At 32.6% G+C, this 18555-nt stretch overlaps 2 protein-coding genes and 1 pseudogene across 2 annotated transcripts; all 3 read left to right on the forward strand.

The window, feature by feature from the left end:
• Positions 1-1157: 1157 nt before the first annotated feature.
• On the forward strand, positions 1158-2450 carry LOC116126241 (annotated as a pseudogene).
• A 2383-nt stretch (positions 2451-4833) lies between these two features.
• LOC116125215 lies at positions 4834-7463 on the forward strand. Its single transcript, XM_031410947.1, has 4 exons — positions 4834-5671; positions 5870-6024; positions 6130-6247; positions 7126-7463. Exons 1-4 carry the CDS (start codon positions 4834-4836, stop codon positions 7461-7463), a joined length of 1449 nt encoding a protein of 482 aa, XP_031266807.1.
• A 6766-nt stretch (positions 7464-14229) lies between these two features.
• Positions 14230-15300, forward strand: LOC116125234 (disease resistance protein SUMM2-like). Its single transcript, XM_031410963.1, has one exon. It carries the CDS (start codon positions 14230-14232, stop codon positions 15298-15300), a length of 1071 nt encoding a protein of 356 aa, XP_031266823.1.
• The last annotated feature ends 3255 nt before the right edge of the window (positions 15301-18555 follow it).

Consider the following 18555-nt stretch of genomic DNA (forward strand, 5'->3'; position numbering starts at 1 on the left):
TCTTGCAGACGATGCACCCACGATATGACATATGTATGCTCCGATATAAATTGTACGAAAATTTGTACAACAAAAGCCAATTTTACTGAAAATTTTATTGATAATAATTGAATATGAAGGATTTAGAATTTTACTAACCTCATCAATGTTTGAATATAAAGGATAAACAAATAAACTTTGATAATTTTATCTCTAGTAGTTGACAATGAAGACATATTTGTGTATCTTTTGAATGGTACATTGCATTAAAAAAAAAAAAAAAAAAAAAAAATTAAAAGCATGAAGCCTATCATTAAAAAAGAAAAAAAGAAAAAGTATAAGTTAGCTTAAACCACAATTCACTGGTCACTGATTTTGTGCATGTGGTGTAAGGGTGGTTGACTCAAATTGTTTCTTTTGTAAAAGGAAAGATCTTCACTCACATGCGTAATAATTGAATAGTTAATAGAATTAATTCTTTAACTATAAAGGAAGGAATTCGAATTTTTAAGCTATTTGCCAATTTAACTAGCTAATTTGAGGTGTTTAATTATTAAATTCAGATCATAGCAGCTATTACTAAAATAATATGGATGTTCGTAGAACTCCATTGATGCACTTTCCGAATAATTTTAAAAATATATAGAAAAAAAAAATCCATAAAGCATGTGCTTGAGAAAACCATGACCTTGAAACAATGAACAATCACTGAAGCTTAAAATCATTATCATTAATTTGTCTAGTTAAACTTAATTCGGGGCATGCATGTTTGGAAATTAAAATAGGTATAACTATGTATAATAAATCATATTGATTAGATCACGGAAAACTTACACCAAATATTAAAGATTAATTAAAAACCTTAAGATGGATTAATCAAATAAATATTCTCTGCACATATGCCAGATCTTACATAACTTGAACCGAAATAAATGCTAGCTAATAATCTCTTCAATTCTGTTGTATACAGATATATATCCAGCAGCATTCCCTTATTTCTAATGGGGTACATGGGCCATGATATTTTGAAAATCATTATTAAAAAACATGACGAAAATGAATAATAATTTTTATAGTTAATCAGTGTGTATAAATATTGAATCCTCGATCATAAAGACACAATAGTCAAGACTCAAAGAACTTAAGACTTAAGTTGCAATATATTCATTGGAGCTAAAATGGTTACTGTGGATGAAGTTCGCAAGGCTCAACGTGCTGAAGGCACTGCCACAATCATGGCATTGGAACAACAAATCCTCCAAATGTCTATGATCAAAGCTCATATCCAGACACTTACTTCGTAGACAAATACCGAGCACCTGACCGAGGTCAAATACAAAATGCAGCGCATGTGTAAGAAATACTATTTCTAGCTAATTTTTCGTTTTTTTTAGTTTAGTTGCTTTTTATTTTTCAAAGTGTTAATTATGTTCGAGATATTGAACAATTTGGATTGAAAATAACCTATTCATATTTAATGATTCAGGTGATAAACCATGATAAAAAAGCGACACACTACACAACTGAAGAAGTTATGAAAGAAAATCCGAACATTAAATCATACAAGACGCCGTCATTAGTACTAGGAAGATATGGCGGCAACATTGATACCAAAGTAGGCAAGGAAGCTGCAACCAAAGCCATCGAGGAATGGGGCCAACCCAGTCAAAAACACTCACTTAATTGTGTAGCACTATGGGACCATTCATGCCTGGGTACGACTACCAAATTGTCCAACCTTGGGCCTTGATCTATCTATTAACCGAGTCATGTTGTACCAACAAGGTTGTAATGGAGGTGGCACCATACTTCGTATTGCTAAAGACCTAGCTGAGAACAATAAAGGTGCTCGTGTCCTCATTGTATGCACCGAAATAACTCTCGTCGGCTTCCATTGCCCTACTGAAACCGATGTCGATGTTCTTGTGAGCCATTCTTTATTTGCGGATGGCTCTGCAGCTCTCATAGTTGGTGCAGATCCGATTCTTGGTGTTGAAAAGCCCATATTTGAACTAGTCTCTACAGCCCCAACATTGGTGCCTAATAGCCCTGGGGCTATTTGTGGGAGTATTCGCGAGCACGGACTTACGATTCATATTGGGAAGGAAGTTCCTGACCTTATTTCAAACCATATTGAGAAGCGATTGATTGAGGTATTCCACCCTTTAGGTATCACAGATTGGAACTCAATCTTTTGGGCTGCACATCCTGGTGGGCCTGCGATTTTGGACCAAGTGGAGGCCAAGTTGGGTCTTAAACCTGAAAAGTTACGTGCGACCAGGCACGTGCTTGCTGAGTATGGTAATATGTCAAGCGTAACTGTATTGTTTGTTTTGGATGAAGTAAGGAAGAAGTCAACTGAAGACGGGTTGAAGACCACAGGAGATGGTTTGGAATGGGGAGTGCTTTTCGGGTTTGGTCCTGGGCTTACTATTGAGACATTGGTCCTCCATAGTGTTAACGTCGCTTAGGGGATCCTCTTATTGATTTACTTTGCTTTCTTTTCTTTTTTCTTTTTTCTTTTTTATATGGTTATTCATAATAAAGTATGCAAAAATATGTCTAAAAGAATTATGATTTTTAAATTGTAAATCATATTCTTTATCATAAATGAAGTATCAAAAATAATTTATGAGATGCATTAATTCTCTTTTTCCTGGAGCTTGAAAATTTGAACATATTAAAGCATGATTCTAAGTTAAGAAGTGTCTGTGGTTATAATAAAGTACTAAGAATCATTATCATAAAATTTTATAGGGTGTCTTTGTCTTTCCGTGGTGCCTCGTGCAGAGCAAGAGAGCTTTAAGTTGATTTAATTTGAAGTATTAAACATAAATAATAAATATTGGATTTTTAATTATTTTTTTCAAAAAAAATGACAGTTATTCTCAACACAATTTGATGTTTTAAAGTGAAGATTGTCAGTATTGTTAAATGCATTAAATAAAAGAAAGCATTTCAACATAACGAAACCCATAAAACTACTAATTTTGTAAAAAGCAAACTAAATTAAATCCCAAATCAATTAGAATAGGATTTTATGGTAATAAGATATTTTTCCTATATTAAAAACCAAAAAACTAAGATTTTTACATAAAAATCAAGTTTGGAGAAAATATAAATTTAATATATATATATATATATATATATATAATCCGGTCAATTAAATTTGTATAACATGGGCCTTATTTATTTATAATCTAGTATTTCATTTATCTTGTTTTTGAGTTTGACAATTAGATTAATTGTTTAGAAATTATATAATTAATTAGGGTGTAATTACAAATTTATAAAACCTTGTGGATTTTTTTAATAAAAAAATTCAGGGTGTGCTGGCTCCGCCTTTGCTTTTTAGTTATTTCATTATTGTAAAAACTTGTTTCTTCATATACAAACTTTATCTGGATGGCGATTCTTTCTCTTCTATTACACACCCTAGTCTCCTACACTAATCTGAATTAAAGAAAATATATTCTTCGTATACAAACTTTACGTGGATGACGATTTTCTCTTCTATTGCACACACTAGTCTCCTACACTAATCTGAATTAAAGAAAAAAATTTGACAAATTTTTGCTCCAGTAAATATCAAAATCCAAGAAATATAGTTGAATAAACATAGAACAAGAAGTTGCATTGATTTTATTGAAAAAAAAAAAAAAAAATTGAATTGAAACCAAAGAGTGTATTGATACATAACTAAGTGGCAGCATTGTTAGAATGAAAGAGTTTTTTTTTTTTTTTGGATGGAATTCTAAGACTATGTTTTATATGAATGAGTTGAAAGCGTAAGATGGTGGAATTGTCCAGTGTCTTTAAATTCGTGAAAGATTAGGTAAATTAAGATGAACATGGGACCCAAATCCTTAGTAGAAACCCTTACCACACAAAGGTTTTTTAGTTGTGGGCGTGGACATAGAAAAAGTTGGCCAAATAATGATGTATAACATGTCATTTGTCTATTTATTGTTTATGTGCTTATTGTTGTGCTTGTTTGATTTGTTGTTTGGTAATAATTTTTCTCATCACATTGTTAATAAATCAATAAACAACAGAATTATCGTGGATAATTAATTGTCCAAAAAAAAGATATATAAGCAAGGGTTCTAAATTGATTATACAAAGTCTTGTTTCAAGGTTTTTAAAAAAAGGATCACTTATGGCACTGTTATTGTTGTCAAAGATAGCAATGATTAAGGTTATTTATGTAAATTTACTTTACACAATAAAGTCAAATAATTTAAATTTTAGACCCAATCAGGGGATTGTTCGTTAGAAACATAAGTAAAAAATAAATACTTTGAGAATCAATAGGCATTGCATTAGTTTTCCTAAAACTCAATGATTCAGTTTCCTGATTACATCATTTTTCTTAAATCTACTAGGATCGGAACTTTCCTTTTATCGTAACCTACGTCTGATTCTTCTTTGACTAGGATTGTAGATTATTTTTCTAGCACCGTCAATTTGTAATCTTCAATTGATTCTTGATCTTTCTGCAAATTCTTGGTAATTCCTGTTGGAGTCCCACATCGACTAGGCACGCTCAAGCTTATTGGGTTATAAGAGGGGGTAATCCTTCCATTCAACAAGGTATTATTGGGTGAGGAGTTAGACCCACCTCAAATTCTAACATGGTATCAGAGCATTTTTGCTTCCTCTAAACACAAACCTTTTTTTTCTTCCAAAATTTTTTACTACCTTTTGCACTCTATCAATGGCGGCCTTAACGTCCAATTCAACACAAGACATTTCCAATCCTATTACCTTCATCCTAATGAAAATCCTGTTGTTGTACTTGTTTCTCCAGTCCTTGATGGTCCCAATTATCATACCTGGGCACGAGCTATGAAGATGGCATTGCTGTCCGAAAATAAGTTGAAGTTTGTTGATGGCTCCATTAAAGCCCCTCCATCCACTGCTTCTTTGTTCTCTGTCTGGGAAAGATGCAATACTATGGTACTTTCCTGGCTCACTCATTCTCTTTCATTATCCATTACTAGTAGCATCTTATGGATAGATAAAGCTTATGATGTATGGGATGACCTTCAAGAATGTTTTTTACAAGGAGATATTTTTAGAATTTCATATTTGCAAGAAGAGATTTATGGTTTTAAACAGGGGGATCGAAGTGTTACCAATTATTTCACCGAATTAAAAATTCTTTGGGATGAGTTGAAAAACTTAAGGCCACTTCCTGCATGTACCTGTGCAACACCTTGTTCTTGTGGAGTATTGACAACTTTCAAGAAGTATCAGAATAGTGATTATGTCATTCGGTTTCTTAAAGGACTTACTGATCAATTTGCTATTGTCAGAACTCAAATCATGCTCATGGATCCACTTCCTCCAATCAACAAAGTTTTTTCTTTAGTTTTGCAACAAGAAAGACAGCTGAATTTTGGAGTTGCTAAAGTGTTTGTTAATAAAGCTGTTAAAGAAAATTCAGCTGCTAACAAATCACAGAACAATCGGAGGTTCAATCCAGCAAATTCACAACACAATGGAGATAATCGGTTTTGCACATTCTGTGGCAAACCGAGACATACTGTTGAAACTTGCTATAAAAAGCATGGTTTCCCACCTGGTTACAAGTCCAAAAGTCACAATCCCACTACTCATAATGTAACTGTGGAAGAAAATGGCACAGATCTTCCTATGCAGTCCGATGCTACTGTTAATAGTCAAGAAGGTTCTGTTGTTTCTTTGACTCAAGATCAATAGCATCAATTGCTTGCTTTGCTCTAATCATCCAATTCTGAGCAACCATCTCATGTGACTAACCAAGTTGTTGTTTCTCAACCTCAGTCAACCCTTACATCTCATTTTTCTTCAGTTCCAAGTAAGCATTTTGCTTTAACATGTGCTAAATCTTCATTATGGATTGTAGATACAGGTGCAACAGATCACATTGCCCACTCTTTGTTTTCCTTTGATAGCTATAAGCAAATCAAACCAATCTTAGTCACATTACCGAATGGTTCTAAAATCACTGCTCAATATTCTGGGGTTGTAAGTCTCACTGAAAAATTGGTTCTTACAAATGTACTTTATATTCCTGGATTTTCCTTTAATCTGATATCTGCCACAAAATTAACCTCCTCACTAAATTGTTGCCTGATCTTCCAACATTCTTATTGTTTAATCCAGGATCTGACTTTGTGGAAAACGATTGGTTCAGCTAAAGTGGATGATGGCCTATATGTAATGACAAAATCTTCTGTTTCTGCAGCCAGCTCTGTCCATCTGTCTGTCTCTTTAGCATCAAGTATTGCATTGTTTGATATTTGGCATTATAGACTTGGCCACATATCTGATTCTAGAATACAACACTTAGCATCTTGTATTCCTAGCCTTAAACTTCATAATAATAAAGCTTGTACCATTTGTCATTTGGCTAAACAACCAAGATTACCATTTCCTATAAGTCATTCCAAAACTTCTAAATGTTTTGATATGATTCATGTTGATATTTGGGGTCCTTATTCAATTTGTTCTATTCATGGTCATCGATTCTTCTTAACTATTGTGGATGACTATTCTAGATTTACATGGATTTATTTGATCAAACAAAAATCAGAAGTTAGGCAGCTGGTTCAGTCATTTTTTGCTCTCATAGAAACCCAATTTTCAGCTAAAATAAAGACCATTCACACTGATAATGGTGCTGAATTTATAATGCCCATTTCTATGCCTCAAAGGGAGCCTATCATCAAACAACACGTGTTGAGACACCCCAACAAAATGGTGTGGTGGAACGTAAACACTAGCACATTCTAAATGTTGCTAGATCTTTACTTTTTCAGTCTAACTTGCCCAAAGAATATTAGACCTATGCAGTACTTCATGCCATTCACCTCCTCAACAGAATTCCTTCTCCTATCCTGCAAAACAGATCACCATTTGAACTTTTATATCAAAAATCTCCTCATTATGATTCATTAAGAATTTTTGGTTGCTTGTGTTTTGTCTCCACTTTACAAGCTCACAGAAACAATTTTGATTTTAGAGCTAGGAAATGTCTCTTCTTAGGGTTCCCATATGGTACTAAAGGATTTGTTTTATTAGATTTGCATTCTAGAGATATTTTTCTCTCTCGTAATGTCTTCTTTTACGAATACATTTTCCCTTTTTCAAAACCTGTAGATCATTCAGTACCATTACCTCAGAATTCAACCGTTTTTGACTCAGATCCTTGTCCTCCTAAATACACTTCCTTATCTACTTCATCATCATTACCACCTGATAATTTTTCCTCTACTGATTCTCCTATCCCTTCTCCTGTTATACCACCTGATCGTAACTCAAAAAGGTTGAGAAAGCCTCCTTCATACTTAAAAGATTATCATTGCAATATGGTCACTGCACCTGAACTTTCGGTCCCTCAGTCAGGTACTACTTATCCCTTATCTTCTGTTCTTTCTTATTCCAACCTTTCACCAAATCAACTTCATTTTACCTTAGCTGTTTCAACTATATTTTAACCTAAGAATTATGCACAAGCCATTAAACATGACTGTTGGAACCAAGCCATGCAAGCAGAAATTACTGCCCTTGAGCAAAATCACACTTGGACACTCACAGATCTCCCTCCTGGCAAGTCCCTAATTGGCTGCAAATGGGTGTTCTGTGTTAAGCATAAAGCAGATGGTTCAATGGAGCGTTACAAGGCTCAGTTAGTACCCAAAGGCTATACCCAAACTGAGGGTATAGACTATTTTGATACATTCTCACCGGTGGCCAAAATCACAACTGTCAGATTGCTTCTTGCTTTGGCTGCTGCTTCTCATTGGCATGTTAAGCAACTTGATGTCAATAACGCTTTTCTCCATGGTGATTTACTTGAAGAGGTATATATGGTATTACCTCCTGGTTTTGATTCTTCAAATCCTAGCAAAGTTTGCAAGCTCCAAAAGTCCCTTTATGGACTTAAACAGGCCATTAGACAATGGTTCTCCAAGCTTACTTCTGCCTTAGTTTCTTTGGGTTACACACAATCTTCATCAGATTATTCTCTCTTTGTTAAATATTCTGCTTCTTCTATAACAGTGTTTCTAGTATATGTAGATGATGTTATATTAGCAGGTAACAATTTAGCAGAAATTGATGCTGTCAAAGCTTACTTAGATGATGCTTTTCGGATTAAGGATTTTGGTGACTTAAAATATTTTCTTGGCTTGGAGGTGCCTCATTCCTAGTCTGGTATTGCATTATGCCAAAGAAAATATGCTATTGACATTCTTTCTGATGTTGGATATTTGGCTTGTAAGCCTACCAAAACTCCAATGGATTACACTTGTAAACTCACTCAAGCTATTGGTGATCCCTTATCTGATCCCTCCTCTTATAGAAGATTGGTTGGTAGACTATTATATTTGACTTCTACATGGCTTGATTTGTCTTTTGCCGTTCAACAACTTAGTCAATTCCTTGATAAGCCTACATCGGTTCACCAATAAGCTGCTCATCATGTTCTTCGATATATAAAGAGTTGTCCTGCTTATGGTTTATTTTTCCCAGCTGAATCATCTCTTTCCTTCAAAGCTTTCAGTGATTCTGACTGGGCTGGATGTTCTGATACACGAAAATCTATCACAGGTTCCTATGTTTTCCTTGGATCTTCCTTGATCAGTTGGCGTGCCAAGAAGCAATCCACTGTCTCTCGTTCTTCATCTGAGGCTGAATATCGTGCCCTTGCATCCACAACATGTGAAATTCAATGGCTTTATTACTTGCTGCAGGATCTTCACGTCACTCACTCAGGATCAACTCTCATTTTTTGTGACAACAAATCAGCTCTTTAGATTGCTGCCAATCCCACCTTCCATGAACGTACCAAACATATTGAAATTGACTACCATATTGTAAGACAGAAAGTTCAAGACGGTTTGATTCATCTCATGCCATGCTCTTCTTCAGACCAGTTAGCTGACTTTTTCACGAAAGCCCTGCCACCTGCTCAATTCCATACCAATTTATCCAAGTTGGGAATGCTTAGCATCCATTCTCCAGCTTGTGGGGGGATGTTGAAGAATAAAGACGAAGTTGGTTAGCTGAGTTAGTTAGTTGTTATAGCTGAGTTAGTTAGCTATTAAGAAGTTAGTTTCAAGTAGTTATTAGTTTGTTATAACGTTAGTTAATTAGTTAAGTCAGTTAATGTTTGTTAAGTTTGTTGTAAGATTGCTGTATATAAAGCATACACTGCTGTAACTCTGTTTTCAATTCAATTTGAATTCAATATCATTTTTCCATATCTGAGTTAGTTTCGTCATGGTATCAGAGCCCAGGTTTAATTGAGCCGAGCGCTTGACCAACGGGTGAGGAGTTAGAGCCAGCAACTACCTCCAATAACAAGCATGACCCAACATATGCGCTTGACTGTGAGGGGGAGTGTTGGAGTCCCATATCGACTAGGCACGCTCAAGCCTATTGGGTTATAAGAAGGGGTAATCCTCCCATTCAACAAGGCCTTATTGGGTGAGGAGTCAGGCCCACCTTAAATTCTAACAATTTCATCTTCGATTTGTTTTCGGCCTTCAACTTCATGCTTCGATTCTTGAACACTCCTTTCCTATTGATTTGTTGCTTCAATATTACTTTGCCTTTTGAGACTTTACTTTCTTCAACTTCTTGAATCTTGAATTGATTGAACAAAGTAGTATAATGTGATTCATAAACATCAATTGAAGACTGTACCTTGCCTTGAGAATTTTCAGGCTTGTAGGATTTCTTGTTTGAGCAGTTTTCAACTTGATCTTTTGAGGGAGTTGTTAAATTTTGTTGTTCTTGGAGTTTGCTTTCTTAGTTAGATTTAACTTGAGGCAATAACGATCCACCANCCCCCCAACCACAAATAGCAAATCTGGCTGCTTGTTCATTTGCATACGGTTGAGGAAAACGATCACTCCACAAGATCACGAAACGATATCAATGACATAGAGTGGCAAGATGCACTAACTTGCTGATAGACTTGGTGACCCCTACGAATCCTGCTCACAGATAGCTGCCATTGCCTATCTAGAGATGTACTCGATCTCTAGAGCTCGAATGCTTAACGGTAAATCATAGCATTCTAGATTTAGCAGATATGGTGAATCTCCATACACTATCTTTGAAAAATTGTGGTTTTACAGAGGAGCTAAAGTTTGGCAATAAATTACTTGCATCTAAATGTTTCGGCAGGCTTTCCGCTGTTCATATTGCGTCTTGCTATAACTTGAGGGACTTGACATGGCTTATTCTTGTTCGGAACCTAAAGATACTTGAGGTATCAAGTTGCCATGACAGGAAGAAATAATCAGTGAAAGGAAACTTCGCAGCCAATATTGTTTCCCCATATGCTTCCTTAATATATCTTGATTCTTGACCTCTGGTGTTCTGCGGCCAATATTGTTTCCCTATATGCTTCCTTAATATATCTTGATTCTTGACCTCTGGTGTTCTGCAGCCAATTACTATTTATACATTTTGGAGTTCTGACTACAACTTATCTCTAAAAAAGGGTTTTAATTGTGCCATCTGATTTTCCATCAGTGAATATACCTAGAAGATTTTAAAATTTCATTAGGAAACTTAATCGCAGCAGCAAGAAACTTGTCGCTCCTTGCAACTTTTTCAATAGATCCATTGTATGACTGTATGAACATCTGATACTAATATCCCAGTTACGGCCTCAACTTCTGATTGAATTAATGGAGGGAAATGTACTTGTCCATGACATTGCAGATCCGTGGAAACAATTTACTGAAACTTGCAATGTATACTATCAACTGTTTGATGAAATTAAATTTTTAGAATTACTATAATGGACAAAGAAGCATCGATCAGTAATTTCTACTTGAGTTAAGGCCTTACATTCTTTGGAGCTAAAACTTTTATTTCCTCAATTCAGAAGTTATTCTTTAACATAAATTTGGATTCCTTCCTCAAAACAAAAGAAGTTATATATTCTTTACTTACAATGATTCATTGATCAATTCACACTCTTCATCTTATGATTCCATCTCCTCTAAAGCAAAAGAAGTTATATATCCTTTACTTAAATAATTCATGCTAGCTGCACTTTTTGTTAACTTCTCTTGTAGCTTTCTCCCTCTTTCCTTCTATCTATACAAGATGGCCTCAAAAGTTAGACCATATAACAATTTAATTGTAACTCACCTCACTGGTTTGGACGACAGCAACATCAAGTTCTTGACAGCGTTTTCTTCTTTCAGGTAAATGAATTTATTTAGTTATAGACATGATGCAAATAAAATTTATGCAGCATTAATATATATATTCTCTAGTAAAGACATTCTGATATTAATTTCATCAGGATGTTGTTTAATCATCGATGAATTCGTGTGTGTTATTAATTTCATCATGTTCTTGTTTAATCATCAATTAATTCATCTTGTTGGACTAATATGATATTTTACAACTCAGATCAGATGGAATTTATAGTCCTACCAAATTAACATTGGACATCATGGTTAGAGAATTATGTTGATGTATATTCTAAGGTGTGAATGTCATTATTAGTTCTTTTGATATTTTCGATTTTCGATTTTTTTTTTTTTTTTTTTTTTTTTTTTTTTTTTTTTTTTTTTTTTTTGTGCTAAGCAGTTTTTTTTTTAGATAATCTATCCAGCTTATTGCATACCTAATAATTTTCACTCATATATATATATATATATATATGTTATTCTATTGCCCATAGAGAGCAAACTTATTCCAAGTTGAATTAGGCAATCACTGGCTTAAAGCCCCATTTTGAATTAGAAACTTATACCTTACTAATTGTTTTTTAAATATACTTCATATATATATATTTTCATAATCAGTGATTCAGTTTGTTGTATAATCATTTTTCAAAAAGAAAAAAAAAAAAAAGATTTTTATATTTATGCATCTTTCATTACCACCTATCAAATATCTGCTAATCCGAGTTCATCACTAAAATTATCAACTGCCCACTAAAGTTTATTTAATTATGCGTTACCATTTTCAAATTAAAGATTTTATATTAATATATAACTTTATTTCTTCCAAAATTGTGAATTTGAGGATGTGATATTAGGATTTGCTTAGCTGCTAATTTTTTTTTTCTTTTTTTAAATCTCATCTAAATTGATTCTTTTTTAATTAAATCTAAAATTTTGGTCCTGGCACCATCTTGGATTTCTGGAGTGTTATAAGTAGAACCAATATCCACTCAAGGTTCCTCATGTTAATTACTGAGACATATTTTGATTTCATAAAACTGGACCTTTAATTACGGCGTTAATTCCTGAATTTCATAACAGAGGCCCAGAAAATTAACCGACCCTCTCAGCTACGTAACCAGCAACCATTAAGTATCACGTTTTCTGTCTCCTGCAATAAACAAGTTGACATAAATTAGAAACATTTCAGAAATCCTTATAAGATTGAAGAGTATTGAGCTAAAGTTTTACCGTTGCTCTGACTTTTGTAAAGTCTGGTTTATTTTGTAAAGTTTTCTCCGTAATTTTCTGGGTCATTAATTCCACTTACAAAAAGCAGAGCGAAGTGGTTGAGAGGAATTGAAATATAATGCTTTCTGAATGAATGACATTTTTCCACCCAAAGTTCACCGTATTTACTATTTCACTCATCAGACTGTGTATATTTTCTCACCCATCAGACGATAGTTTTATGTTTTATTAGTAAAATGACATTCTCGTGGGTTCGCACAATATATATTAATAAATGTATTTGTTTTCACCACTTATCACTTATGTCTAAACAATTTCCGTGTTTAGATTATTTGTTTTTTCTTAATTAAAGAAGTTAACAATTGTTACTTAAATTTTAATCTGAAAATAATGATAATAAAGATCCAAATTAAATTACTAATTCTGAAATAATGATATAATTACATGATTATCAAATCGAAAGATACATAGTTATCAAAACGTCTTTCGTCATCTGAGCCAACAATATCAAAAGAATACGATGATTCACTCTTTCTAGATAAACCTAAACGCCAGGAAAGTAAGGATTATACTGCAGCCCTTCTCGAATCTACAAGAATAATTCTAAAACAGAGCAAGAGATATACATCTATACGTTTAGAACCATAGAGCAAGCCAATTATGTAAATGCTTAAAATGTTGAGTATGAATCTCAATAAGAATTAACTCGTCAAGATTGACAAATTTAGTAGAAAATATATTGAAGAACTTTAAGATCAATATAAATGATTAGCAGGTAGAACTGCATTATCAATTCATTATAATTTGATTGTTAATTTTTTATCAAGCTCTGAACATTTTCTATTAATTCAGAGTTTGAAGGAAAATTTTGTTCTCCTTTTATTTCCCTTATGGCAAAAGCCAAAATTTCAATCCATTCAAGGAATTTAGCATGGAAATCTGAATATATCGTATTGTCAACAACATAATCATAATCATTTTATAAAACTTTTTGGTTCAAGCAGGTGCTAGCTAGACTAACATAAGCATGTTTATGGGATTGGACTAGGTAGATTGAAGACTACAATAATACCCTGAAGATCCCGAACTACTTGACTCTTCAAAAATATGGATTTGGATGATGTAAATTAATAATTTAGTAAAAACAAATTTGTTTATTTGTTTAAGTTTAAATTAAATTTGCACATTGTGAAGTGTGAATATTGTATTTATTTTAAAATTAAATTATCTCTTTAAATTAAAACTATATATATTTATAACCAATTAATCATCAATTTATATTTATTTAATTGTTTAACTTCAAATTAAATTATCTCTTTAAATTAAGACCATTCATTTATATTTATTTACTAATTAATTAAAAAATTTACAAATTACCCTTGTAAAATTACATAAACCACCTTACATAATTCTCAATTTAACCCCAAATATATAAAAATTAAGAAGAGTAAAATAAATTTTCTAGTGCCATGGGACTGGTCCTATTGGGCCCAAACCTAGGCCCGAGAGCAATCAATTGATCTCTTGACTAAATTTATTCTTTGAGTAAACTCTGGTTGACAATTAGTTAAGAACTTTGAGTTAACGAAGAGACGTAAAGTATACAAGAGACGTGAATGATGAGTTAACGAAGAAAGTGGGTTTCCAGGAAGTTTCTTGTTTCTCTGTTTGTTACTTCGTTCTCTTCTTGTTACAATCTCATTATAAGAACGAAGAAATATCGAGGAAATGCTATCCTCCGAGACATAATTATCTTCTCTATTTTACTTGCTGCTCTCATTTCATTCTCTTCCTTGAAAACCTAACAAAAACCATGGGTAACGTCTTCTCTTTCTCAATCTCTGAAATTTTATCTCGTTGCCTGGATTGCATGGTTGCGAAAATTGCTTACATAAGACACCTCCAACACAACCTTAGTGACTTGCAAGCGGAGTACCAAAAATTGATTGAAGCAAGGAACGATGTAACGAGGAGGGTTATGATTGCTGAAGAGCAACATGAAATGAAACGGCTGGATCAAGTGCAAGGCTGGCTTTCAAGGGTGGAAGCGGTGGGAACTGAAGTTGAGGAGATAATAAATGACAGCTCTCAAGAAATTGAGAGACTATGTCTTGGTGACTATTGTTCCAGGAACTGCATATCCAGCTACAGGTTTGGAAAAAAAGTGGCTGAAAAGTTGAAATATATGGCCACTTTAAGGAGTGAAGGAGATTTCAAAGATGTGGCTCGGAGGGTACTAAAAGATTCGGTGAATGAAATACCAATTGATCCAAAGATAGTTGGTATGCAAACCATATTTGATAAAGTGTGGAGATGCCTTGGAGAAGAGCAAGTGGGAATTATAGGGCTGCATGGCACAGGAGGAGTTGGTAAAACTACACTATTGACTCAGATCAACAACAACTTCTGCAACGAACGAAATGATTTTGATGTTGTGATCTGGGTAGTGGTGTCTAAAGACCACAAAGTTGAGAAGATTCAAGAAGTGATTGGGGAAAAGATAGGTTTGTCAAGCGAGTCGTGGAAGACAAAAAGTCTCCTTTACAAAGCTCAGGACTTGTTCAAGATTTTGAGTAAGAAGAAATTTGTTTTATTATTGGATGACATTTGGGAGAGAGTTGATTTAAAAGACGTGGGAATCCCTCATCCAGATCCAAACAATGGATCAAAAATAGTTTTTACCACTCGTTCTGTTGAGGTTTGTGGCCATATGGAAGCTCATAAACATTTTAGAGTGGAGTTTTTGGAAAATAAAGAAGCATGGAACTTGTTTCAATCAAAGGTTGGAGAAGACACTCTTAACAATCATCCAGATATTCTTGAATTGGTTAATAAAATATGTTTAAGATTAAAACCAACTTATATGGGTAATTTAACATTGTAAATAATATTATGACATGTAATGCCCATTCGTCAGTAGCTTATTGGACAACATGCACAATGTGTAAAGTTTTTATTTTATACCAGGTGTATTACTGTATAGTATAAAATAAAATAAAATATAAAAATTATTTTATAATGTACATAATTTATATGTTGTATAAAGTTAAAATTAAACGTTGTATAAGTATGTATACACATTATTAAGGGGAGAACGACTGTTCCCACCCAAAGTTTGGCGAAATGACATTTTCCCAACCATCAAGTTTCAAAATGACACTTTTCCACCATTCGTTAGGTTCTATTATGTTTTCCGTTAATATTTTACTGAAAAGACGAAAATACCCTTAAATATTTTATTTTATAAATTTTTTATTATTTTTTAATTAGCGAAAAAGTCAAATATTAAAAATTCAAAAAAAAAAAAAAGTTAACCTCACTTAAAAAGTTAAGAGTAATACTATAAAATTGTTTAAAGTTAAATAATCTTAATATTGTATTTATTTATAATATCATCAATATCACATCACTATTATTTATAATATTTTTCATTTTTACTAATTAACATAAAAAATTAATATTCCTAATTAATTAAATAAATAAAAAAATGTATCTTTATACTTTGACTAATAAATAATCGAATAAAGACTTTGAATTAATTAATTTTAATTTATAATAAAATATTTAAAGGTATTTTTGTCTTTTCAGTCAAATATTAACTGAAAACACTAACAAAACCCAACAAAGGGTCGGAAAGTGTCATTTTGAAACTTGATGGGTGGGAAAGGGCCGTTTCATCAAACCTTGGGTGGGAAAATGTCAGTCTCCCCATTATTAAGTGGTTGACTATAAATATTGATATAGTAAAAGTATAACATAATTTCTCTGCTAACGAATTTAATCAGCGTTGACCGATTGGAAGATTTTTTAATTTTTGATTTTTTAAAATTTTCTAAAATGTTTACCTTATTGATTTTTTATTTAAATAAAAATAAAATTTATATTTATTAAATAAAATAAATTGATAGTATTTTTTTTCGGTTCCATGAAATTTTTCTTAATCAACCAATCAATGTAATCCCATTTTACGCTAACCCAATATTTTCATTCTTAATAAATATTGTTATTCTATTCTAATTCTGAAAATCAAACATGCCGTTGGTTTATTGTTACTAAGTAAAATGCCCTCAAGGTTGATTCGATTTTTCTTTTGTCCTTAAAAGATAAATCCATGAAGAGAGATAAATTTGATTCTACCCATCCAACAGCAACAAAAGTACAAAACATAACGGTGGCCATGCTTAGCAAGTGGCAGCCATTCAATTAAGGGTCAACTCTTTTTTGTTTTTCAACTAGAGTAAACGACTTTTTCTCACCCAAGGTTTGGCCAAATGAAACTTTGGCACTCAAAAAGTTTTAAAATGACATTTTCTCACCCATAGAATAAATCTATTAATAAATTTCGTTCTTAAGAAGGGTAGAATGGTTAAAAATATGTTATAAGTAAGGGCACAACGATTAATTTACATTATCCATCAAAAATCAAAATTTAAAATTCGAGATCTGGGTTAGCGTAGCGTTTCTTCTCTTATCAATTTAATAAAGCCTAGAGTTTTCTTCTCTCGTTTCTCCTTAATCTAGGGTTTTTTCTTGTTTAATCATGGCAGCCCCAGAATCTAACAACCTCCAGCAACCCTAGCGCCTTACCTCCATCATCTTCCATCTCTTTTTCTCATTCTCTACAAAAAAGAAAACGAACAAAGCAAAACCCATATTATCTCCTTTACGCAACTCTGAGTTGCCCTGGAGATTTTCGCAATTTCTTTGTGGATTATTGCTATTTTGATAATTGATTGATGATCGAAATTGGGTTGCAATTGTTTGACATTTCTGGCGTTTGTATGTTGATTGTGTGGTGTTTTCAACGGCTACGATAGTTTTCTACGGGCGATTGAGCTTACTCTTCAATGGCGAGGAATCGCACTCAAATAGGTGAGATTCAGGCCGAATCGGGTGGGAAGGTGATTGGGAGATGAGATATAAAATATAAGCTGCCCGTTTGTTTTCCAAGAAATGAAGAAAAAGAGAATGTTTTTTTTTTTTTTTTTAATTAATGTTTTGAATCTTCTGGATCTTTTCATTTGAAAATCTAGTCCTAACTTGGGCCAATTATAAATAAGAATAAATTTTATATAGTAATAAGTTATAATTTTTCTAGGTTCTGTCTTAAGGAATTTGCCTCTATATAGTAATAAATTATATGTATATTACAAAAACTATATGCTATATTACATTAAAAGTTTAAGATGAAATAAAATATTTATTTAAAATTGCTTGATAATGATTTATACTATATAGTTGTTATCTCATGTTTTATATTGCATGTTCATAATAAGTTAGCCAACATAGATACCTTCACCTTCTTATCGAAGCTAAAATATTTTTAGCTTCTCAATATGTTCAGAACTCTTTGACACGAAACTTTTGATATTTTCGTACTATCATCCTTAGAATTATCTCCTTCCTCTTCTTGTTTAATTCTAGTAATGTTTTTTTTTTTAAGTTAAAATATACATAACTTATTACTCATTTGGATGATTGAGGAACACATTAATATCAATTTGATTAGTGTAGTGAAATTGTCAAATTCGATCACTCAATTCTACAATAACTCCTTGATATCCATTTTTTTTACTATCCTAATGCTACTAAAAATTAATTGAAATCCTAATATTATTAAAATATGAATGAAAATCTTAATACTACTAAAATATGAATTATAAAATAAGGAATTTTTTTTGAATAAAAAAATAATTATTATAACTACATTTCTATTAAGTTATAACATTTTCATAGTAATAAATTTAGTTAGTCCCAATATTATGACCATAGAGAAGTTTTACTATAATAATAAAAAAATTATTAAATCAAATAGGGATGGTATTTTCGTCTTTGCAACGAATGTATATTGTATTTAATAGAATTTACTAACGGAATATAACTGTGGGTGGGAAAATATCATTTTGAAATTTTTTGGGTGGAAAAATTTAGGCCAAACCCTGCGTGAGAAAATGTTGTTTACTCTTTCAACTATGAGAAAAATTTGGTATTGTCAGACCCATTAATGTGGATGAAAAATTCAAGTCACATTTATTGAAATATATTGGCTCTTCACGCTTTTTGGCAGCATCTTCAATTTCATTCTTCTCTGTTCTTTATTAACAACTACTCTCAACTCTCTTGCTTATATTTTTATTAA

Source organism: Pistacia vera, unplaced genomic scaffold (assembly GCF_008641045.1).
Source record: "Pistacia vera cultivar Batoury unplaced genomic scaffold, PisVer_v2 Contig104, whole genome shotgun sequence".
NCBI classification, from domain to species: domain Eukaryota; kingdom Viridiplantae; phylum Streptophyta; class Magnoliopsida; order Sapindales; family Anacardiaceae; genus Pistacia; species Pistacia vera.

Excerpts from the sequence above, each read along its gene's own strand:
- LOC116125215 (XM_031410947.1), top strand. The coding sequence starts at position 4,834 with ATGGCATTGCTGTCCGAAAATAAGTTGAAGTTTGTTGATGGCTCCATT. Across the intron at positions 5,672-5,869 it reads TACTGTTAATAGTCAAGAAG|ATACAGGTGCAACAGATCAC; the intron begins GTTCTGTTGTTT and ends TATGGATTGTAG. Across the intron at positions 6,248-7,125 it reads GTCTGTCTCTTTAGCATCAA|ATCATTCAGTACCATTACCT; the intron begins GTATTGCATTGT and ends CAAAACCTGTAG.
- LOC116125234 (XM_031410963.1), top strand. The coding sequence starts at position 14,230 with ATGGGTAACGTCTTCTCTTTCTCAATCTCTGAAATTTTATCTCGTTGC.